This window comes from Centropristis striata, chromosome 14, assembly GCF_030273125.1.
Source record: "Centropristis striata isolate RG_2023a ecotype Rhode Island chromosome 14, C.striata_1.0, whole genome shotgun sequence".
NCBI lineage: Eukaryota > Metazoa > Chordata > Actinopteri > Perciformes > Serranidae > Centropristis > Centropristis striata.
The window spans coordinates 13,989,093-14,014,544 of record NC_081530.1 but is presented as its reverse complement, the minus strand read 5'-3'; the positions used below and the strand labels follow the sequence as shown (position 1 = coordinate 14,014,544).

At 42.9% G+C, this 25,452-nt stretch overlaps 1 protein-coding gene across 2 annotated transcripts in view; it reads right to left on the bottom strand.

The window, feature by feature from the left end:
- Positions 1-689: 689 nt before the first annotated feature.
- Positions 690-25,452, bottom strand: part of ppp1r11 (protein phosphatase 1, regulatory (inhibitor) subunit 11) — a 64,277-nt gene continuing 39,514 nt past the window's right edge. For both annotated transcript variants that reach the window (XM_059350312.1, XM_059350311.1), the window contains one exon: positions 690-4,028. In XM_059350312.1, coding sequence (XP_059206295.1) covers positions 3,844-4,028 — 185 coding nt within the window. In that variant the 3' untranslated portion in view covers positions 690-3,843. The remainder of the gene's footprint in view (positions 4,029-25,452) is intronic.

Here is a 25,452-nt window from a genome sequence, read left to right as displayed (position 1 = left end):
ACAGATGCGCCACCAACACGCACCAACAGCCTCATTGGCTCCCATATTAAAAACGCAGGAAGATTTCTGAAAAAGGGAGATGGAACAGTTTTTTTTAGATCGCTCTAACAAAGCTATTTTTTCATTTTTCTTAAAAAAAAACATATGTAGACGTTCAGGAAGAACTCAGGACGCTCAAAGTGAAGTCGGATCAATGATAGGTATTATGGTTTTGCCAAAAATGCTTTCTGTTCGAGGCCAGAAATTCCAGTCTGTCCACCTCTGCTGTCACTTTGTCGGAACAGATGTCAGTTAATTCTGTTGATTGCTTTGATCTGATTGCCTTTGATCTTTGATGTGATTACAGTTACAGATACACACACACACACACACACACACACACACACACACACACACACACACTTTGAGGTTAAAGGGCATAGTTTGAAATCTCTGAAGAATCTCATCATAGTGTACACACACCGCCAGTAGCCCCCGTGGCCCTTTCAGAATTTCCCCAGAGGAAATTTTCTAGTTGAAAAATGTGATCTTGTTTTAAATGTATGATTTGGATTTAAAACACTTTGCCATTTTGTTTTGACCGGGTTGTGTATAAATAAAGTTATTATTATTGTTATTTTTGGTATGAAGGACTGTACAATCCAGACGTGTGTTGAATCAAGTTCGTGAAGTTATCCACACATATGAAGAACAGGGTCCAGGGCTGAATTTACTAATACTGATTACATTGCTGTTACAGATTATACTGATAGTGCTAAAAGCATGTGGAGTAATAATGTAATTACAGTGTTGTGCAAAATGTTCTGTCGGTGATCATTGTCACCTACGTTGGCTTTAACTTTAAAACTGTCTACAAATCAGAAACAGCAAATACTCAATCAAATAAATATAAAGGTTGCGTCCAGTTCACTCAATTCGAATTCTAACATATTGGTTTGTTACTACACAGACTGTGGTCAACTGCCTGTCAAGTGTTAGCAAGTTTAGAATGAAGACCGGCAAATAAATACAATTAAAAAAAACAAAAAACAAAAAAAGAGTGCCTTAATATATAAAATTAACTATGCTGTTTGGTCAAAAGGAAAATACACAGGCAGATAGCGTTTTTTGGCCTCTCTATGTCCATCATGCTGCATGCTGCACTCCAGACACCTCAGTCAAAAAGTCTAATATGCTGCTGAGGAAAGAAGGACACCTCATTTCCTGTTGGGATTACAAGCATGGAGCCAACTCTGCAGTTGTTAATTAACCCTTTAACTGCCTGCTCAACCATATGGTAGAGCGCATTTTGAATAACCATATCTCAATGAAAGGACCGCTTAACTGAATTATAATTAACTGATATTGAGCTAATGTCATTATAATGAACTATTTGCTCTGAAATCATAACTTCTGATCATTCATTGCTGTAAATATGAAACATTTAATGTTATTCCATCATAAATATGCTAAAAAAAAAATTAAGTATGTAGTTTTTGTCACTTTCTGAGATGATTTGCAAGTAAATATGGTAATTATATAGAATAAATATGTGGAAATCATGACTATCACAATTAATTCAATTTTTTTTACAAAATGAAAAATGTAAAATGTAAAAATGTTTTACAATTACTAGATGGGTACAAAAAGGGGTTAAAGTAATTATGCTCACATTATAACTAGTGCTTTCACTTGTTTTAACTAGTGGTGGAATGTTACCTGGTATATTTACTCAAGTACTGTACTTCAGTACAATTATGAGGTATTGAGTATGTAACATAATATGTGTTACTCCACTACATTTATCGGACACCTTAAGTTAATTTCAGAACGAGATTTAACAAAAGACTGTGATCTTTTAAATGTGATTAGACATTTTGTTTAAATGAAATCTCTTAACAATAAATTAAGAAGTTAAAATCAGCCCTACCTTGAGAAAATGAAATTGCTGCTAAATTAAATGCATCAAAAATATAGAATATATTTGGAATATATATAACAATCTAAGCAATCTGTAGGACGAGTACTTTTGATACCTTTAAGTACATTTTGATGCTGATACTTTTGTTCTCTTACTGAAGTAAGTTTTGAATGCAGGACTTTTACTGTTAGTGGAGTCCTTCTACAGTGTGGTATTAGTACATTAACTTAAGTAAGGGATCTGAATGCTTCTTCCATCACTGGTTTTAACTCTTTCATAACAAATCACAAACTCAAATGGACTTCAGCAGTAATGTAAAGTACATTACTGCTGAAGTCCATTTTCCAAACACTCTGAGCTGTTTTGGTTGTATTAATAGGCAGCCATTGGTTTCCATTCATTTTACTCCAGTATGGTACAGTAACTCTAACTTTTAGACCGACCTGAAGCTCACCAACACATCAGTTATAAACTAACAATGTACGTACATGAAGTGCGAAAAAAGGCTACAACATGCAAGACAATTGGTATAGTGCAGTTGTGTGAGCAGGGCTGTATGTTTCTGTATGTAAGGGTTGCAGCCTTTCCACACTAATCAGTTCAGCTGACACAATATCTATATATCCAGCTGTGGAGAGGAGAGGAGAATCTCCAATCAGGCTGATTTAATAACCAGTGTTGGCTTTCCATATGGTGACATCACTATACATTAGACTTAATACAAGTATTAGCTACAACAATTGGAATTTGTTCCATAATCATGCTTGTAAAAGCCTGAAACTTGCTTGGCTTGTGTAATCAATCATTTCAGTGTTTTTGTTGTAAAACGTGTTGCCATGGTATTGGGCTGGTGATATATTTTGTGATTTTTTTTAATGTGCCTAAATATTTGTGAATATCTTTGGGTTCTTTAATTAAACAAGGTCACTTTACAGCTCTCATATGTGTGATGGCTGTTTTTAATCAAGTTAGGCATTCTGAAGACCAAGCTAAATTAATTGAAAAAACTATAACTATAATAATAGAGCTCAATTGATTTGTGTTTATTAGCTGACTGACAGAAAATTAAGCTGCAATGGAGTACAATGGAGTACTTGTAATCTTTCCAGTCCTTTCAACAGTCACTGCTTCTGCAGTGTGACCATTTGATGATTGTCTTTGTTCCATCAACTGAATTGCTGAATGTTGTTCGTCACCTTAGGTCCCGAATAGTGTGATGAAGGTCATTTTGGATCGTCCAACATTTTATAGACAACAATTACTCGTCGATTAACTGGAAAATGTTCAGAGGATGAAGTTATGATGGACATATTTCTCAGTTGTAACCTTAATAGCATTTCTGCAAAACAACTCAGACAAAAATAAAAGCAAACAAGAGGTTCATTGTGATGAATCACAATCCTTAAAGTTTATTGTCATAGCATAGTTAAATAAATGGAAACCAATGACTGTCTGGAGAATAGGAAAGCCACTCTTGTTTTTGGAAATGCTCAGCATTGATGTAATGCACCCTGTGTGTGATGGAGTTAAAACATGCAATAGATTGGTATGGTACCTTCACTGCATGTCTCATTTTAAAACTCTTGCAGTTTAAAAAATTGTTATTTCAAAGAAATTTTAAATTTGAGTTGTCAGTCCATCTTACTTATGTCAGTTGGCACAATAGTGAGCATGCTTTCATCTGTCGAAAGAAGATCAGGATTTTCAATGAGGCTAATTCAATAATCCATCTTGTGCTGTGCCTTTAGCAGCAGCCGTACCAAGGCTGTAATCCTGCTCCAGCAGCTGGAGTTTCTGGCTCATGACTGGAGTGCAGCACCAGGCCTACCTGTACTTCAGTGATGATGAACTAAACTAAAAAAAAAAAAAAAAGTGCAGATTTGTAATGTGTCATTGTTGTGGTGAGAAACCCCGAAGACCCAACAATCAGCCTGCAGTACTCATTAGTGGCTGTGTGACCCTCCGGAGTTTGGGGGCACTGTGGTCCCCCCACCCCCCCTCTGTCCATGGCCTCTCCTGCCGTGGCCCAGAATACAGTGAGCACTGCCACACCCTTCTTCATCATCATCTCCCTCGCTTTCAGAGGACGACTCTCCGAACTGTCTTGGCTTCTCATAGATACAGCAGCCTGAAACACAACATACAAAGTTACATGTACAGCTGATGCCTTCACTGTCTCATTGGAAGCTTCTAGTTGCATCATTCAGTTTGGAAATGAAAAACACAGCATGACACCTTGTTCAAAGATTTCAGTTAAGAAATAATAACTAAAGGGGGCATGTGGTAAAAATAGCTTTCAGCTGCTGTTTGATTTGATAAATCAAGAAGTGTTGCTGGAAGATGAAGCGGAATGGTTGTGGATAAAGTAGGTTATTTACACCAGTAGTTCTCAACCTTTTTGAGTCGCGACCGCCAATTTAACATGCATGTTGTCTGCGACCCCCGCTCACTGAACACAATCTCATACGCACAGTTCAGATCATACAAACTCAGTTGATATGACAAATTTTGGAAAAATAATGAAGCAGACAACAACTAAAACATCTCTCTGTCTGTGCATTTATATATTTTTTTTTAAATTTTATTGTTACTTGTTATCTAAGTGCTTTGCTATAAGTTTAAAGGTCCATTCTGACCTCCTGAGTGTTTAACAGTCAGCTTCAAGCCAGAGACTCCATGGAAAGTAAGAACTTGCTACTTTGGGATTTGTCAGAAAAGACACAAAATTACCCAAAAAAGAATCAAATTGACCACAGAATCACACAGAATGATAAAAAAAGAAACAAAATGACCAAAAAATTACATAAAATTAAGCAAAAAACGACTCAAATTGACCACAAAATGACAAAAAGTGACCACAAAAAGAAACAAATTGTCCAAAAGAAGACACTAAATGACCAAGAAAAGGGGAAAAAATGACCAGAAAAGACACAAATTGACCACAAAATGACCAAAAATGACACAAAATGACCAAAAAAAGGGGAAAATTTGACCAAAAAGACACAAATTGACCAGAAAATGACAAAAAAGACACAAAATTACCAAAAAAGGACACAAAATTACCAGAAAAGACACAAAATTACAAAAAAAGGACACAAAATTACCAAAAAAGACACAAAACTATTAAAAAACAACAACACAAAATGACCAAAAAAAGACATTATATGACCAAAGACTAAAACAATTTAACACAGTGGAGACAGAGCTGACTTCCAAAATGATTTGGCGACCCCAGAAATCATCTTGCGACCCAAATTGGGGTCGGGACCCCAAGGTTGAGAATAGCTGATTTACACAACCTAGTGTGAACTAAGGCTGCACGATTCTGGAAAAAATGTGAATCACAATTTTTTTTCTGAGAATTGGAAGATAAATTATTTTAACAAAAATAAAAAATGAAAATTGAGACATGCAGCTGATAACAACTTCCCCCTATCATCATATGCACATCAAACAGTCTGATTTCCTTAGAACGTAGAGTGTCTGTCCCTGAACATAGCACTTCAGAATTGGCTTAAAGATTCTTGGCCAGAAACACAAGTCTGTCAACATGTTGAGGCTTCAGTGACAAACAGTGTCACAATGTTCCCACCTGTACTGAACAGCCGTTCAGAAGGTAAGCTTGTCGCAGGAATACACAGGTTTCCTCGCTAGTACAGACAGTCGTGGATATTGACCCTTATTTTATCCCCCACCAGATTAGGGGGTCATCTTCTCTGTCGATGTTGCTTATCAGAAGATATGATGCAAACTCTGAGGCTTGTTTTAGGTTGTCAGAAGCAGATTTAAGGTGATTAAGGTGTTGCCTTGCGGCGCCGCAACAAGGCCAAAACACACTTTACAATGCACCTTGTAGAACCTGATAATGTAATAAATTCCAGATAATGTAATAACCCTGATAACGTAATAAAAATCTGCACTTGAGTCCATTGAAAATGTAATAAAAGCTGATAATGTAATAACTTCCCGATAATGTTATAAAGTCCCAATTTTGTAATACACTCTTTACCAATATTGTAATAAAGTATAACATTAATGGAAGGTTTTTGATCAAATCAAAGATGGCGGAAAATCCAATATGGCCGAAAAACCCCATTGAGGATGCATTGAGCTCGGATTGGCTCAAGGGTTCCAGTGATACATCCTTTGTGAAAAATGGATGAACAGGTCAAAAGTTAATAAACATTCAACTTTGACCTGTTGGTGGTGCTAGAGCTCTTGAGCCAGAGTTGCCTACAAAGTAACACCACTTGAACTCAAGTATTGGGTGGTCTGCTGTTAAATTATTACAATATTGGGGAATTATTACATTATCAAGACTTGCGAAATGAAGGCTAACCTGATAATGTAATAACTTCCCATTAATGTTATACTTTATTACATTATTGGTTAAAAAAAAGTGTATTACATTATTAGGGAATGCACTTTATTACATTATTGGGAAGTTATTACATTATCAGGTTTTATTACATTTTCAATGGACTCAAGTGCAGATTTTTATTACATTATCGGGGTTATTACATTATCGGGAATTTATTACATTATCAGGTTCTACACACCTCACTAGGGATGACGCCGATCGATCGGCAACTGATCGGATTGGCCCGATATGATAAAAAAACGATAGATCGAAAAATCAGATCAAAGATTAAAATCACCGATCCGATCGCATTATACGTACATGTGCTGTACAAGTGTTTTTTATGGTGTGATATACATTCTGAATCCAAAGGTGGCGGTAGTGCGCAGAAGAAGTGTTGTGTTGTGGTCACGCAGCCTGCATGCACCTACACACACCCACAACATGTCTGCCATATGGAACTTTATCTAAGTGAGTGAGTCCGATGTCACACACGCTAGGGGCAATTTATAATTTAGACATTTAGAGAAATGTTAGTGTGAGAGTGAGCAATAATAATATGTTACACTGTACTGTGTAACAATGTGCAATAATGCCACCAATGTTCAGACTGGCATTTTAAGTTTGTTTAGCCTGTTAAATAGGCGCAATTTTTTTTATCAATAAATGACTGAACTTTCAACATTAAGCTCTTGCCTGTTCTTGACTGCCCTATAGAGGCCATTTTGGCATATTGTTTTCCACAGTGCCACTGCTGCTATGAAGGAATATTAACCCATTTAAGCCGGGAAAGCATTACCGCATTTCTACCATTAAAACCGGGAGCTCTGTTGCGTTATTCTACCATTAAAGCCCGGAAAGCGGATACAGATGATTTAAAAAAAAAAACGTTATTGAAAGTTTGGACAAATAAACTGAACTTCTCATGAAAGCCACGGGTATAAGCTCTCAAATACTTTTTGAATTTAATTTCTATCTGCTACAGAGGCTGAAAAATCTTCTGTTGAATTTCCAGAAAACTTCAGGTTTTAGGGGGTTCTTTCAAAATCGCTCATAGGTTTTCCAGGCATTTTTTCCAGGCGTTTTAGGCCTAAATGGGTTAAAGTTACTGCTATGCAATAAATGATGGTCAATCTAGGTAAAATATAAATATTAATATCGTCCCACGTGATCCATCGGTTCTGATTGGTAATCGGATCGGTGAGGCTCATTTTATTCTCCTTATTGCTAAGATTGCATCCCCTTATCAGACTACAGACTAATGCAAATGTTCTCACCCTGGACATAGACACCTTTCATCTATCATCATCCAATCACATTCTCACATGAGTCATACCAAGAGTTACTCAGAGAATGTTCCTGAAACTACTCTTAAGCTAGAACTCCTTTCTAGAAATGTTGAGGCTAAATAAGGTCTTCTGAGATTATTCTCAGAATGTTTGTGAATACCACCACTGTTTAAAAAGCTGCTGAGACCAACTTTTATTAAGAATTTGTTCGAATTCTTAAGCTATGAGGAAAAAGAGTGGCTGCTATGGATGATGTCATGTTCCATTAAACCATTAGTCAGGCGGCTTAGCTAAATAAAGGGGACACGCCGGACAAAAGCACCATACTTTTTCCACATACTCTCTATCACCATAGGTTTCAATTTTTGGTAGGAGCCACTTCATCAAGATTGCGGATCAGAGATGGCAGCCATATAAAGTCTATGAGAAATGCTATATCTTCCAAGCCGCTTAGAACATCAATCTTGGTGTCAAAATATACATTTTCTGGGTCCAGGAATCATTTAAAGCTACTGAGAAAATTACTCTTAACCACCTCAGGGATCCGGGAGACCCCCACTTTGAGAGCTAAATGTGAGCATACAACCTCACATAACATTTTTCACAGTCAACAGGGCTTTCCACTAGGACATGGAGCAGCAAGACAGTGTTGAAAAATAATAATAACTAGGACTGCGCGCAGTACTGAACGGGCCCTCGCAGAGTGGAGCCGTCGGGGGAGGCGCCGTCAGGGGAGGGCACATCTGACGCGGCGCTGTTGGCCCAGTCCCTATGCGTACAAAATCGCGTGTCTCCTACTACTCAGCTCAAAGTAGGTGTAAAACATGTTAGTTGCTGTAGCCAGCAGGGGGCGCTATGACTGTGTGTCAATATAGACACGTGGGTGTGTTCAGGGCTGGACCCTAATCACGTGTGTGAAATTTGGGACAGATTGGACAATGTATGGTCAAGTTATCCAGTCTGGTGTTAGATGGCGAGATGCCATATTTCGCCGCCATGCCACGCCCACATAGTGTGACCGTCGGTAAAGATTTATACAACTTTTGATCCCAAAGACCTTGTGATGGTACTGACCACGTTTGGAGTAAATCGGATGAAATCTGTTGGAGGAGTTCGTTAAAGTATGCAACGTGGTCATTTTATGAAAGGGGGCGTGGATTAAGCATAAGGGGTGGGGCTTTATGAAATATTGTTATTTAGAAGTGTTAAGGGCTGGACTATGATGAAGCATGAGAAGTTTGGAGCAGATTGGACAAAGAATGGAGAACTTATAACAATCTCGTGTTTTATGGCGAGACGCCATATTTTGCCGCCATGCCACGCCCACATAGTGTGACCGGCGGTAAAGATTTATACAACTTTTGATCCCAAAGGCCTTGTGATGGTACTGACCAAGTTTGAAGAGAATTGGATGAAATCTGTAGGAGGAGTTCGTTAAAGTATGAGACGTGGAAATGGCCCAAAACAGCAGGAAACGCCATTTGCGATCCAAGATGGCCGACTTCCTGTACGTTTTAGGGTATGGGTTCTTGAGACTTTTTGGTGCGTCTGGTCATGATATATGTATGTACCAAATTGCGTGTCTCTACGACATTCCTGTGCGAGGGGCTGAATTTTCTTGACTTTCAAGGGGGCGCTGTTGAGTCATTTTGCCACGCCCATTCCCGGGACCACTAGAATACGTAAATTTCAGCAAAGATTTATGTACATTCCAAAAATGGCGAGTTTTTGAATATGATAAAGCCCCCAAAAAGGTGATTACTTTTTGGGATAAATAAGAATAATAATAGACGGACCAATTACAATAGGGTCCTCGCACCGTTAGTGCTCGGTCCCTAATAATAATAACTAGGACTGCGCGCAGTACTGAACGGGCCCTCGCAGAGTGGAGCCGTCGGGGGAGGCGCCGTCAGGGGAGGGCACATCGGACGCGGCGCTGTTGGCTCAGTCCCTATGCGTACCAAATTGCGTGTCTCCTACCACTGTGCTTGTGGTAGGTGTAAAACATGTTACTTCCTGTAGCCAGCAGGGGGCGCTATGACTGTGTGTCACTATTGACCCGTGGGTGTGTTCCGGGCTGGACCCTAATCACGTGTGTGAAATTTTGGACAGATTGGACAATGTATGGTCAAGTTATCCTGTCTCGTGTGTTATGGTGAGACGCCATATTTTGCCGCCATGCCACGCCCACATAGTGTGGCCGTCGGTGAAGATTTATACAACTTTTGATCCCAAAGGCCTTGTGATGGTACTGACCAAGTTTGAAGTCAATGGGATTAAATCTGTTGGAGGAGTTATGTAAAGTATGTAATGTGGTCATGTGATGAAAGGGGGCGTGGATAAAGCATAAGGGGCGGGGCTTTATGAAATATTGTTATGTAGAAGTGTTAAGGGCGGGACTCTGATGAAGCATGAGAAGTTTGGACCAGATGGGACAAAGAATGGAAAAGTTATAACAATCTCGTGTTTTATGGCGAGACGCCATATTTTGCCGCCATGCCACGCCCACATAGTGTGACCGACGGTAAAGATTTATACAACTTTTGATCCCAAAGGCTTTGTGATGGTACTGACCAAGTTTGAAGAGAATTGGATGAAATCTGTAGGAGGAGTTCGTTAAAGTATGCGACGTGGAAATGGCCCAAAACAGCAGGAAACGCCATTTTCGATCCAAGATGGCCGACTTCCTGTACGTTTTCGGGTATGGGTTCTTGAGACTTTTTGGTGCGTCTTCCCATGATACATGTATGTCCCAAATTTCGTGTCTCTACGACATTCCTGTGCGAGGGGCTGAATTTTCTTGACTTTCAAGGGGGCGCTGTTGAGTCATTTTGCCACGCCCATTCCCGGGACCACTAGAATACGTAAATTTCAGCAAAGATTTATGTACATTCCAAAAATGGCGAGTTTTTGAATATGATAAAGCCCCCAAAAAGGTGATTACTTTTTGGGATAAATAAGAATAATAATAGACGGACCAATTACAATAGGGTCCTCGCACCGTTAGTGCTCGGTCCCTAATAATAATAACTAGGACTGCGCGCAGTACTGAACGGGCCCTCGCAGAGTGGAGCCGTCGGGGGAGGCGCCGTCAGGGGAGGGCACATCGTACGCGGCACTGTGGGCTCAGTCCTTATGCGTACCAATTTGCGTGTCTCCTACCACTGTGCTTGTGGTAGGTGTAAAACATGTTACTTCCTGTAGCCAGCAGGGGCGCTATGACTGTATGTCACTATTGACCCGTGGGTGTGTCACGGGCTGGACCCTAATCACGTGTGCGAAATTTGGGACAGATTGGACAATGTATGGTCAAGTTATACATGTCTTGTGTTTCATGGCGAGACGCCATATTTTGCTGCCATGCCACGCCCACATAGTGTGACCGTCGGTAAAGATTTATACAACTTTTGATCCCAAAGGCCTTGTGATGGTACTGACCAAGTTTGAAGAGAATTGGATGAAATCTGTAGGAGGAGTTCGTTATAGTATGCGACCTGGAAATGGCCAAAAACGATGACTAGTGCGATATTCAATCCAAGATGGCCGACTTCCTGTACGTTTTCGAGTATGGGTTCTTGAGGCTTTTTGGTGCGTCTTCCCATGATACACGTATGTACCAAATTCCAAATTTGGTGAGTTTTGGAATATGATAAAGCCCCCAAAAAGGCAATTCATTTGGGAGAAGGAGAATAATAACTAGGACTGCGCGCAGTACTGAACGGGACCGAGCCGAGTGGAGCCGTCGGGGGAGGCGCCGTAAGGGGAGGGCACGTAGGACGCGGCGCTTTTGGCTCAGTCCCTATGCGTACCAAATTGCATGTCTCCTACCACTGTGCTTGTGGTGGGTGTAAAACATGTTACCTCCTGTAGCCAGCAGGGGGCGCTATGACTGTCTGTGAAAATGGACACGTGGGTGTGTTCAGGGCTGGACTCTAATCACGTGTGTGAAATTTGGGACAGATTGGACAATGTATGGTCAAGTTATACAGTCTCGTGTGTTATGGCGAGACGCCATATTTTGCCGCCATGCCACGCCCACATAGTGTGACCGTCGGTAAAGATTTATACAACGTTTGATCCCTAAGGCCTTGTGATGCTACTGACCAAGTTTGAAGTCCATGGGGTGAAATCTGTCTGAGGAGTTATGTAAAGTATGCAACATGGTCATTTTATGAAAGGGGGCGTGGATAAAGCATAAGGGGCGGGGCTTTATGAAATATTGTTATGTAGAAGTGTTAAGGGCTGGGCTCTGATGAAGCATGAGAAGTTTGGACCAGATGGGACAAAGAATGGAGAAGTTATAACAATCTCGTGTTTTATGGCGAGACGCCATATTTGGCCGCCATGCCACGCCCACATAGTGTGACCGTCGGTAAAGCTTTATACAACTTTTGATCCCAAAGGCCTTGTGATGGTACTGACCAAGTTTGAAGTCAATTGGATAAAATCTGTAGGAGGAGTTCGTAAAAGTATGCGACCTGGAAATGGCCAAAAACGATGACAAGTGCGCTAATCAATCCAAGATGGCCGTCTTCCTGTACGTTTTCGAGTATGGGTTCTTGAGGCTTTTTGGTGTGTCTTCCCATGATACACGTATGTACCAAATATCGTGTGTCTACGTGAAAAAAACCTATATTGTGAGGATGTTTTGAAAATTTCAAGGGGGCGCTACTGAGTCATTTTGCAAGGTCCATTCCCGCGAATACCAGAATACGTAAATTTCAAATCTAATTCATGTATATTCCAAATTTGGTGACTTTTTGAATATGATAAAGCCCCCAAAAAGGCAATTCATTTGGGAGAAGAATAATAATAACTAGGACTGCGCGCAGTACTGAACGGGCCCTCGCAAAGTGGAGCCGTCGGGGGAGGCGCCGTCAGGGGAGGGCACGTCGGACGTGGCACTGTTGGTTCAGTCCCTATGCGTACCAAATTGCGTGTCTCCTACCACTGTGCTTGTGGTAGGTGTAAAACATGTTACTTCCTGTAGCCAGCAGGGGGCGCTATGACTGTGTGTCACTATTGACCTGTGGGTGTGTCCCGGGCTGGACCCTTATCACGTGTGTTAAATTTGGGACAGATTGGACAATGTATGGTCAAGTTATTCAGTCTGGTGTTAGATGGCGAGATGTCATATTTTGCCGCCATGCCACGCCCACATAGTGTGACGGTCGGTAAAGATTTATACAACTTTTGATCCCAAAGGCCTTGTGATGGTACTGACCAAGTTTGAAGTCAATTGGATAAAATCTGTAGGAGGAGTTCGTTAAAGTATGCGACCTGGAAATGGCCAAAAACGATGACAAGTGCGATAGTCAATCCAAGATGGCGGACTTCCTGTTGGGTTTGAGGTATGGGTCCAAGAGGCTTTTTGGTGCGTCTCCACATGAAGCACGTGTGTACCAAATTTCGTATCTCTACGTGAAACCTACTGCTGGGGCTAGGCGTTAAAGTTGTTACTTCCTGTTGCCATCGGGGGGCGCTATGACTGTGTGTCAATATTTAGATGTGGGTGTGTTCAGGGCTGGACCCTCATCACCTGTGAGAAAATTGGGACAGATGGGACAATGTACGGGCAAGTTATACTGTCTGGTGTGTTATGGCGAGACGCCATATTTTGCCGCCATGCCACGCCCACATAGTGTGACCGTCGGTAAAGCTTTATACAACTTTTGATCCCAAAGTCGTTGTGATGGTACTGACCAAGTTTGAAGTCAATTGGATAAAATCTGTAGGAGGAGTTCGTAAAAGTTTGCGACCTGGAAATGGCGAAAAACGATGACAAGTGCAATATTCAATCCAAGATGGCCGACTTCCTGTACGTTTTCGGGTATGGGTTCTTGAGGCTTTTTGGTGCGTCTTCCCATGATACACATATGTACCAACTTTCGTGTGTCTACGTGAAAAAAACCTATATTGTGAGGTTGTTTTGAAAATTTTGAGGGGGCGCTAGTGAGTCATTTTGCAAGGTCCATTCCCGCGAATACCAGAATACGTAAATTTCAAATCTGATTTATGTATATTCCAAATTTGGTGAGTTTTTGAATATGATAAAGGCCTCAAATAAGCGATTTACTCCCCCTAAAAATAATAATAATAATAATAACTAGGCCTGCAAGCAGGACTGAACGGGACCGAGCCGAGTGGAGCCGTCGGGGGAGGCGATGTAAGCGGAGTCCACGTCGGACACGGCGCTGTTGTCTCAGTCCCTATGCGTACCAAATTGCGTGTCTCCTACCACTGTGCTTGTGGTAGGTGTAAAACAAGTTACTTGCTGTTGCCAGCAGGGGGCGCTATGACTGTGTGTCAATAATGACATGTGGGTGTGTTCTGGGCTGGACCCTAGTCATGTGTGTGAAATTTGGGACAGATTGGACAATGTATGGTCAAGTTATACAGTCTCGTCTGTTATGGCGAAACGCCATATTTTGCCGACATGCCACGCCCACATAGTGTGACAGGCGGTGAAGATTTATACAACTTTTGATCCCAAAGGCCTTGTAATGGTACTGACCAAGTTTGAAGTCAATGGTACGAAATCTGTTGGAGGAGTTATGTAAAATACGCAACGTGGTCATTTTGTAAAAGGGGGCGTGGATAAAGCATAAGGGGCGGGGCTTTATGAAGTATTGTTATGTAGAAGTGTTAAGGGCTGGACTCTGATGAAGCATGACAAGTTTAGACAAGATCGGACAAAGAATGGAAAAGTTATAAAAATCTCGTGTTTTATGGCGAGACGCCATATTTTGCCGCCATGCCACGCCCACATAGTGTGACTGTCGGTAAAGATTTATACAACTTTTGATCCCAAAGGCCTTGTGATGGTACTGACCAAGTTTGAAGTCAATCGGGTAAAATCTGTAGTACGAGTTCGTTAAAGTATGCAACCTGGAAATGGCCAAAAACGATGAAAAGTGTGATATTCAATCCAAGATGGCCGACTTCCTGTTCGTTTTCGGGTATGGGTTCTTGAGACTTTTTTGTGCGTCTTCCCATGATACATGTACGTGGAAAATTTCGTGTCTGTACGACATTCCTGTGCGAGGGGCTGAATTTTCTTGACTTTCAAGGGGGCGCTGTTGAGTCATTGTGCCACGCCCATTCCCGTGACCACAAGAATACGTAAATTTCACCAGAGATTTATGTATATTCCAAATATGGTGAGTTTTTGAATATGATAAAGGCCCCAAAAATGCGATTTATTTTCCGGAATAATAATAATAATAATAATTCCTTCAATTTCAATAGGGTCCTCGCACCGTTAGTGCTCGGTCCCTAATAATAAACGGACCAATTTCAATAGGGTCCTCGCACTGTTAGTGCTCGGTCCCTAACTAGGACTGCGCGCAGTACTGAACGGGCCCTCGCAGAGTGGAGCCGTCGGGGGAGGGCACGTCGAGGGAGGGCACGTAGGGCGCGGCGATGTGGGCTCAGTCCCTATGCGTCCCAATTGGCGTGTCTCCTACCACTGCGATCATGGGAGGTATAAAACAAGTTACTTGCTGTTGCCAGCAGGGGGCGCTATGACTGTGTGTCAATATAGACACGTGGGTGTGTCCCGGGGTGGACCCTAATGACGTTTGTGAAATTTGGGACAGATTGGACAATGTATGGTCAAGTTATCCAGTCTTGTGTGTTATGGCGAGACGCCATATTTTGCCGCCAAGCCACGCCCACATAGTGTGACAGGCGGTAAAGATTAATACAACTTTTGATCCCAAAGGCCTTGTGATGGTGCTGACCAAGTTTGAAGAGAATTGGATGAAATCTGTAGGAGGAGTTCGTTAAAGTATGTGACCTGGAAATGGCCAAAAACGATGACAAGTGCGATATTCAATCCAAGATGGCCGACTTCCTGTACGTTTGAGGGTATGGGTCCAAGAGGCTTTTTGGTGCGTCTCCACATGAAGCACGTGTGTACCAAATTTCCTGTGTCTATGTGAAACCTACTGCTGGGGCTAGGTGAAAAACATGTTACTTGCTGTTGCCTGCAGGGGGCGCTATGACTGTGTGTCAATATTGACATGTGGATGTGTTTATGGCTGGACCCTTATCACGTGTGTGAAATTTGGGACGGATTGGACAATGTATGGTCAAGTTATGCAGTCTGGTGTTAGATGGCGAGACGCCATATTTTGCCGCCATGCCACGCCCACGTAGTGTGACCATCGGGTAAGATTTATACAACTTTTGATCCCTAAGGCCTTGTGATTGTACTGACCAAGTTTGAAGTCCATGGGGTGAAATCTGTCTGAGGAGTTATGTAAAGTATGCAACGTGGTCATTTTATGAAAGGGGGGGGGGGGTAAAGCATAAGGGGCGGGGCTTTATGAAATATTGTTATGTAGAAGTGTTAAGGACTGGACTCTGATGAAGCATGAGAAGTTTGGACACAATGGGACAAAGAATGGAGAAGTTATAACAATCTCTCGTTTTATGGCGAGACGCCATATTTTGCCGCCATGCCACGCCCACATAGTGTGACCGACGGTAAAGATTTATACAATTTTTGATCCCAAAGTCCTTGTGATGGTACTGACCAAGTTTGAAGTCAATTGGATAAAATCTGTAGGAGGAGTTCGTAAAAGTATGCGACCTGGAAATGGCCAAAAACGATGACAAGTGCAATATTCAATCCAAGATGGCCGTCTTCCTGTACGTTTTCGAGTATGGGTTCTTGAGGCTTTTTGGTGCGTCTTCCCATGATACACGTATGTACCAAATTTCGTGTGTCTACGTGAAAAAAACCTATATTGTGAGGATGTTTTGAAAATTTCAAGGGGGCGCTAGTGAGTCATTTTGCAAGGTCCATTCCCGTGAATACCAGAATACGTAAATTTCAAATCTGATTTATGTATATTCCAAATTTGGTGACTTTTTGAATATGATAAAGCCCCCAAAAAGGCAATTCATTTGGGAGAAGAATAATAATAACTAGGACTGCGCGCAGTACTGAACGGGCCCTCGCAGAGTGGAGCCGTCGGGGGAGGGCACGTCGGGGGAGGGCACGTCGGACGCAGCGCTGTGGGCTCAGTCTCTATGCGTACCAAATTGCGTGTCTCCTACCACTGTTCTTGTGGTAGGTGTAAAACATGTTACTTCCTGTAGCCAGCAGGGGGCGCTATGACTGTGTGTGACTATTGAACCGTGGGTGTGTCCTGGGCTGGACCCTAATCACGTGTGTTAAATTTGGGACAGATTGGACAATGTATGGTCAAGTTATTCAGTCTGGTGTTAGATGGCGAGACGCCATATTTTGCCGCCATGCCACGCCCACATAGTGTGACCTTCGGGTAAGATTTATACAACTTTTGATCCCAAAGGCCTTGTGATGGTACTGACCAAGTTTGAAGTCAATTGGATAAAATCTGTAGGAGGAGTTTGTTAAAGTATGCGACCTGGAAATGGCCAAAAATGATGACAAGTGCGATAGGCAATCCAAGATGGCGGACTTCCTGTTGGGTTTGAGGTATGTGTCCAAGAGGCTTTTTGGTGCGTCTCCACATGAAGCACGTGTGTACCAAATTTTGTGTGTCTACGTGAAACCTACTGCTGGGGGTAGGCAAAAAAGTTGTTACTTCCTGTTGCCAGCGGGGGGCGCTATGAGTGTGTGTCAAAATTGACATGTGGGTGTGTTTCGGGCTGGACCCTAATCACGTGTGTGAAATTTGGGACAGATTGGACCATGTATGGTGAGGTTATACAGTCTCGTGTGTTATGGCGAGACGCCATATTTTGCCGCCATACCACGCCCACATAGTGTGACCGTCGGTAAAGATTTATACAACGTTTGATCCCTAAGGCCTTGTGATGGTACTGACCAAGTTTGAAGTCTATGGACCGAAATCTGTCTGAGGAGTTATGTAAAGTATGCAACGTGGTCATTTTATGAAAGGGGGCGTGGATAAAGCATAAGGGGCGGGGCTTTATGAAATATTGTTAATGAGAAGTGTTAAGGGCTCGACTCAGATGAAGCATGAGAAGTTTGGACCAGATCGGACAGAGAATGGAAAACTTATAACGATCTCGTGTTTTATGGGGAGACGCCATATTTTGGCGCCATGCCACACCCACATAGTGGGAGCAGCGGTAAAGCTTTATACAACTTTTGATCCCAAAGGGCTTATGAGGGTACTGACCAAGTTTGAAGAGAATTCGATGAAATCTGTAGGAGGAGTTCGTTAAAGTACGTGGCATGGAAATGGGCAAAAACAGGCAAAAACAGCAGGAAACGCCATTTTTGATCCAAGATGGCCGACTTCCTGTACGTTTTAGGGTATGGGTTCTTGAGACTTTTTGGTGCGTCTTGTCATGATACATGTATGTACCAAATTCCGTGTCTCTACGACATTCCTGTGCGAGGGGCTGAATTTTCTTGACTTTCAAGGGGGCGCTGTTGAGTCATTTTGCCACGCCCATTCCTGGGACCACGAGAATACGTAAATTTCAGCGGAGATTTATGTATATTCCAAAATTGGTGAGTTTTTGAATATGATAAAGCCCCCAAAAAGGCGATTTACTATTAGGAAGAAAAAGTATAATAATAAACGGACCAATTTCAATAGGGTCCTTGCACCGTTAGTGCTCGGTCCCTAACTAGGACTGCGCGCAGTACTGAACGGGCCCTCGCAGAGTGGAGCCGTCGGGGGAGGCGCCTCAGGGGAGGGCAAATCAGATGCGGCGCTGTTGGCTCAGTCCCTATGCGTACCAAATTGCGTGTCTCCTACCACTGTGCTTGTGGTAGGTGTAAAACATGTTACTTCCTGTAGCCAGCAGGGGGCGCTATGACTGTGTGTCACTATTGACCTGTGGGTGTGTCCCAGGCTGGACCCTTATCACGTGTGTGAAATTTGGGACGGATTGGACAATGTATGGTCAAGTTATGCAGTCTGGTGTTAGATGGCGAGACGCCATATTTTGCCGCCATGCCACGCCCACATAGTGTGACGGTCGGTAAAGATTTATACAACTTTTGATTCCAAAGGCCTTGTGATGGTACTGACCAAGTTTGAAGTAAATTGGGTGAAATCTGTAGGAGGAGTTTTGTAAAGTATGCAACGTGGCTATTTCATGAAAGGGGGCGTGGATAAAGCATAAGGGGCGGGGCTTTATGAAATATTGTTATGTAGAAGTGTTAAGGGCTGGACTCTGATGAAGCATGAGAAGTTTGGACACGATGGGACAAAGAATGGAGAAGTTATAACAATCTCGTGTTTTATGGCGAGACGCCATATTTTGCCGCCATGCCACGCCCACATAGTGTGACCGACGGTAAAGATTTATACAACTTTTGATCCCAAAGGCCTTGTGATGGTACTGACCAAGTTTGAAGTCAATTGGATAAAATCTGTAGGAGGAGTTCATTAAAGTATGCGACCTGGAAATGGCGAAAAACGATGACAAGTGCGATATTCAATCCAAGATGGCCGACTTCCTGTACGTTTTCGGGTATGGGTTCTTGAGGCTTTTTGGTACGTCTTCCCATGATACACATATGTACCAACTTTCGTGTGTCTACGTGAAAAAAACCTATATTGTGAGGATGTTTTGAAAATTTCAAGGGGGCGCTAGTGAGTCATTTTGCAAGGTCCATTCCCGCGAATACCAGAATACGTAAATTTCAAATCTGATTTATGTATATTCCAAATTTGGTGACTTTTTGAATATGATAAAGCCCCCAAAAAGGCAATTCATTTGGGAGAAGAATAATAATAACTAGGACTGCGCGCAGTACTGAACGGGCCCTCGCAGAGTGGAGCCGTCGGGGGAGGCGCCATCAGGGGAGGGCACATCAGACGCGGCGCTGTTGGCTCAGTCCCTATGCGTACCGAATTGCGTGTCTCCTACCACTGTGCTTGTGGTAGGTGTAAGACATGTTACTTCCTGTAGCCAGCAGGGGGCGCTATGACTGTGTGTCACGACTGACACGTGGGTGTGTCCTGGGCTGGACCCTAATCACGTGTGTGAAATTTGGGACAGATTGGACAATTTATGGGCAAGTTATACAGTCTTGTGTGTTATGGCGAGACGCCATATTTTGCCGCCATGCCACGCCCACATAGTGTGACCGTCGGTAAAGATTTATACAACGTTTGATCCCTAAGGCCTTGTGATGGTACTGACCAAGTTTGAAGTCCATGGGGTGAAATCTGTCTGAGGAGTTATGTAAAGTATGCAACGTGGTCATTTTATGAAAGGGGGCGTGGATAAAGCATAAGGGGCGGGGCTTTCTGAAAGATTGTTATGTAGAAGTGTTAAGGGCTGGACTCTGATGAAACATGAGAAGTTTGGACCAGATGGGACAAAGAATGGAGAAGTTATAACAATCTCATGTTTTATGGCGAGACGCCATATTTTGCCGCCATGCCACGCCCACATAGTGTGACCGTCGGTAAAGCTTTATACAACTTTTGATCCCAAAGGCCTTGTGATGGTACTGACCAAGTTTGAAGTCAATTGGATAAAATCTGTAGGAGGAGTTCGTTAAAGTATGCGACCTGGAAATGGCCAAAAACGATGACAAGTGCGATATTCAATCCAAGATGGCCGTCTTCCTGTACGTTTTCGAGTATGGGTTCTTGAGGCTTTTTGGTGCGTCTTCCCATGATACACGTATGTACCAAATTTCGTGTGTCTACGTGAAAAAAACCTATATTGTGAGGATGTTTTGAAAATTTCAAGGGGGCGCTAGTGAGTCATTTTGCAAGGTCCATTCCCGCGAATACCAGAATACGTAAATTTCAAATCTGATTTATGTATATTCCAAATTTGGTGACTTTTTGAATATGATAAAGCCCCCAAAAAGGCAATTCATTTGGGAGAAGAATAATAATAATAATAAAAAACGGATCAATTACAATAGGGTCCTTGCACCGTTAGTGCTCGGTCCCTAACTAGGACTGCGCGCAGTACTGAACGGGCCCTCGCAGAGTGGAGCCGTCGGGGGAGGCGCCGTCAGGGGAGGGCACATCGGACGCGGCGCTGTTGGCTCAGTCCCTATGCGTACCAAATTGCGTGTCTCCTACCACTGTGCTTGTGGTAGGTGTAAAACATGATACTTCCTGTAGCCAGCAGGGGGCGCTATGACTATCTGTGAAGATGGACACGTGGGTGTGTCCCGGGCTGGACCCTAATCACGTGTGTTAAATTTGGGACAGATTGGACAATGTATGGTCAAGTTATTCAGTCTGGTGTTAGATGGCGAGATGCCATATTTTGCCGCCATGCCACGCCCACATAGTGTGACGGTCGGTAAAGATTTATGCAACTTGTGATCCCAAAGGCCTTGTGATGGTACTGACCAAGTTTGAAGTCAATTGGATAAAATCTGTAGGAGGAGTTCGTTAAAGTATGCGACCTGGAAATGGCCAAAAACGATGACAAGTGCAATATTCAATCCAAGATGGAGGACTTCCTGTACGTTTTCAGGTATGGGTTTTTGAGGCTTTTTGGTGCGTCTTCCCATGATACACATATGTACCAACTTTTGTGTGTCTACGTGAAAAAAACCTATATTGTGAGGATGTTTTGAAAATTTTGAGGGGGCGCTAGTGAGTCATTTTGCAAGGTCCATTCCCGCGAATACCAGAATACGTAAATTTCAAATCTCATTTATGTATATTCCAAATATGGGGAGTTTTTGAATATGATAAAGCCCCCAAAAAGGCAATTCATTTGGGAGAAGAATAATAATAATAAAAAACGGACCAATTACAATAGGGTCCTTGCACCGTTAGTGCTCGGTCCCTAACTAGGACTGCGCGCAGTACTGAACGGGCCCTCGCAGAGTGGAGCCGTCGGGGGAGGCCCCGTCAGGGGAGGGCAAATCAGATGCGGCGCTGTTGGCTCAGTCCCTATGCGTACCAAATTGCGTGTCTCCTACCACTGTGCTTGTGGTAGGTGTAAAACATGTTACTTCCTGTAGCCAGCAGGGGGCGCTATGACTGTGTGTCGCTATTGACCTGTGGGTGTGTCCCAGGCTGGACCCTAATCACGTGTGTGAAATTTGGGACTGATTGGACAATGTATGGTGAAGTTATACAGTCTCGTGTGTTATGGCGAGATGCCATATTTTGTCGTCATGCCACGCCCACATAGTGTGACCGTCGGGAAAGATTTATACAACATTTCATCTCCAAGGCCTTGTGATGGTACTGACCAAGTTTGGAGTCAATGGGGTAAAATCTGTAGGAGGAGTTATGTAAAGTATGCAAGGTGGTCATTTTATGAAAGGGGGCGTGGATAAAGCATAAGGGGCGGGGCTTTATGAAATATTGTTATGTAGAAGTGTTAAGGGCTGGACTCTGATGAAGCATGACAAGTTTGGACCAGATGGGACAAAGAATGGAGAAGTTATAACAATCTCGTGTTTTATGGCGAGACGCCATTTTTTGCCGCCATGCCACGCCCACATAGTGTGACCGGCGGTAAAGCTTTATACAACTTTTGATCCCAAAGGCCTTGTGATGGTACTGACCAAATGTGAAGTCGATCGGGTGAAATCTGTAGGACAAGTTCGTTAAAGTATGCGGCATGGAAATGGGCAAAAACAGCAGGAAACGCCATTTTCGATCAAAGATGGCCGACTTCCTGTACGTTTTAGGATATGGGTTCTTGAGACTTTTTGGTGCATCTTGCCATGATACATGCACATACCAAATTTCGTGTGTCTACGACATTCCTTTGCGAGGGGCTGAATTTTCTTGACTTTCAAGGGGGCGCTGTTGAGTCATTTTGCCACGCCCATTCCCGCGACCACTAGAATACGTAAATTTCACCAGAGATTTATGTATATTCCAAATATGGGGCGTTTTTGAATATGATAAAGCCCCCAAAAAGGCGATTTAGTTTTGGGAATAATAATAATAATAATAAAAAACGGACCAATTTCAATAGGGTCCTTGCACCGTTAGTGCTCGGTCCCTAACTAGGACTGCGCGCAGTACTGAACGGGCCCTCGCAGTACACGCGTGTCGGGCATGCTGCCGTCGGGGTGTGTGCGTTACAGGGGCCAGTCTATACCACCCCTATGAATTTCATTACCTTAAGTCTCATGGTCTGGGCACAGTGGCACTCATTAAATTAAACTGCCACCAGAGCGCCACCTAGGGGCAGATCAATAAAATGTTCAAGGGTTATCCTCAGGAGGGCATTGACAATAAGTCTACCAAGTTTACTGTTAATCCGACCAACCGAAGTGGAGATATAAAATACTTCAATTTAAAGTGCGCCACCTAGTGGTGATCGCCCAAAATTTTGCAGCGAGCCTCAGGAGCTCATGGGGAAGTAGTAACCTGAGTTGCGGGCTGGACCCTAATCACGTGTGTGAAATTTGGGACAGATTGGACAATGTATGGTCAAGTTATGCAGTCTCGTGTGTTATGGCGAGATGCCATTTTTTGCCGCCATGCCACGCCCACATAGTGTGACCGTCGGTAAAGCTTTCAATAACTTTTGATCCCAAAGGCCTTGTGATGGTACTGACCAAGTTTGAAGTAAATCGGGTGAAATCTGTAGGAGGAGTTCGTTAAAGTATGCGACCTGGAAATGGGCAAAAACGATGACAAGTGCGATATTCAAACCAAGATGGCGGACTTCCTGTTGGGTTTGAGGTATGGGTCCAAGAGGCTTTTTGGTGCGTCTCCACATGATTAATGTGTGTACCAAATTTCGTGTCTCTACGTGAAACCTACTGCTGGGGCTAGGCGTTAAAGTTGTTACTTCCTGTTGCCAGCTGGGGGCGCTATGACTGTGTGTCAATATTGACATGTTGGTGTGTTCAGAGGTGGACCCTTATCACGTGTAAGAATTTTGGGCCAGATGAGACAATGTATGGTGAAGTTATACAGTCTCGTGTTTCATGGCAAGACGCCATATTTTGCCGCCATGCCACGCCCACATAGTGTGACCGTCTGTAAAGCTTTCAATAACTTTTGATCCCAAAGGCCTTGTAATGGTACTGACCAAGTTTGAAGTCAATGGTACGAAATCTGTTGGAGGAGTTATGTAAAATACGCAACGTGGTCATTTTGTAAAAGGGGGCGTGGATAAAGCATAAGGGGCGGGGCTTTATGAAATATTGTTATGTAGAAGTGTTAAGGGCTGGACTGTGATGAAGCATGAGAAATTTGTAGCAGATGGGACAAAGAATGGGAAAGTTATAACGATCTCGTGTTTTATGGCGAGACGCCATATTTTGCCGCCATGCCACGCCCACATAGTGTGACCGTCGATAAAGCTTTCAATAACTTTTGATCCCAAAGGCCTTGTGATGGTACTGACCAAGTTTGAAGTCAATTGGATAAAATCTGTAGGAGGAGTTCATTAAAGTATGCGACCTGGAAATGGCGAAAAACGATGACAAGTGCAATATTCAATCCAAGATGGCCGACTTCCTGTACGTTTTCGGGTATGGGTTCTTGAGGCTTTTTGGTACGTCTTCCCATGATACACATAGGTACCAACTTTCGTGTGTCTACGTGAAAAAAACCTATATTGTGAGGATGTTTTGAAAATTTTGAGGGGGCGCTAGTGAGTCATTTTGCAAGGTCCATTCTCGCGAATACCAGAATACGTAAATTTCAAATCTGATTTATGTATATTCCAAATTTGGTGAGTTTTTGAATATGATAAAGGCCTCAAATAAGCGATTTACTCCCCCTAAAAATAATAATAATAATAAAACATGTTACTTGCTGTAGCCAGCAGGGGGCGCTAAGACTGTGTGTGACTATTGACCCGTGGGTGTGTCCTGGGCTGGACCCTAATCACGTGTGTTAAATTTGGGACAAATTGGACAATGCATGGTCAAGTTATACAGTCTCGTGTTAGATGGCGAGACGCCATAATTTGCCGCCATGCCACGCCCACATAGAGTGACTATCGGTAAAGATTTATACAACTTTTGATCCCAAAGGCCTTGTGATGGTACTGACCAAGTTTGAAGTCAATTGGATAAAATCTGTAGGAGGAGTTCGTTAAAGTATGCGACCTGGAAATGGCCAAAAACGATGACAAGTGCGATAGTCAATCCAAGATGGCGGACTTCCTGTTGGGTTTGAGGTATGGGTCCAAGAGGCTTTTTGGTGCGTCTCCACATGAAGCACGTGTGTACCAAATTTCGTGTCTCTACGTGAAACCTACTGCTGGGGCTAGGCATAAAAGTTGTTACTTCCTGTTGCCAGCGGGGGGCGCTATGACTGTGTGTCAATATTGACACGTGGATGTGTTTATGGCTGGACCCTTATCACGTGTGTGAAATTTGGGATGGATTGGACAATGTATGGTCAAGTTATGCAGTCTGGTGTTAGATGGCGAGACGCCATATTTTGCCGCCATGCCACGCCCACATTGTGTGACAGGCGGTAAAGATTTATACAACTTTTGATCCCAAAGCCCTTGTGATGGTACTGACCAAGTTTGGAGTAAATCGGATGAAATCTGTCGGAGGAGTTCGTTAAAGTATGCAACGTGGTCATTTTATGAAAGGGGGCGTGGATTAAGCATAAGGGGCGGGGCTTTATGAAATATTGTTATGTAGAAGTGTTAAGGGCTGGACTCTGATGACGCATGACAAGTTTGGACCAGATGGGACAAAGAATGGAGAAGTTATAACAATCTCGTGTTTTATGGCGCGACGCCATATTTTGCCGCCATGCCACGCCCACATAGTGTGACCGTCGGTAAAGCTTTATACAACTTTTGATCCCAAAGGCCTTGTGATGGTACTGACCAAGTTTGAAGTCAATTGGATAAAATCTGTAGGAGGAGTTCGTTAAAGTATGCGACCTGGAAATGGCCAAAAACGATGACAAGTGCGATATTCAATCCAAGATGGCCGACTTCCTGTACGTTTTCAGGTATGGGTTCTTGAGGCTTTTTGGTGCGTCTTCCCATGATACACA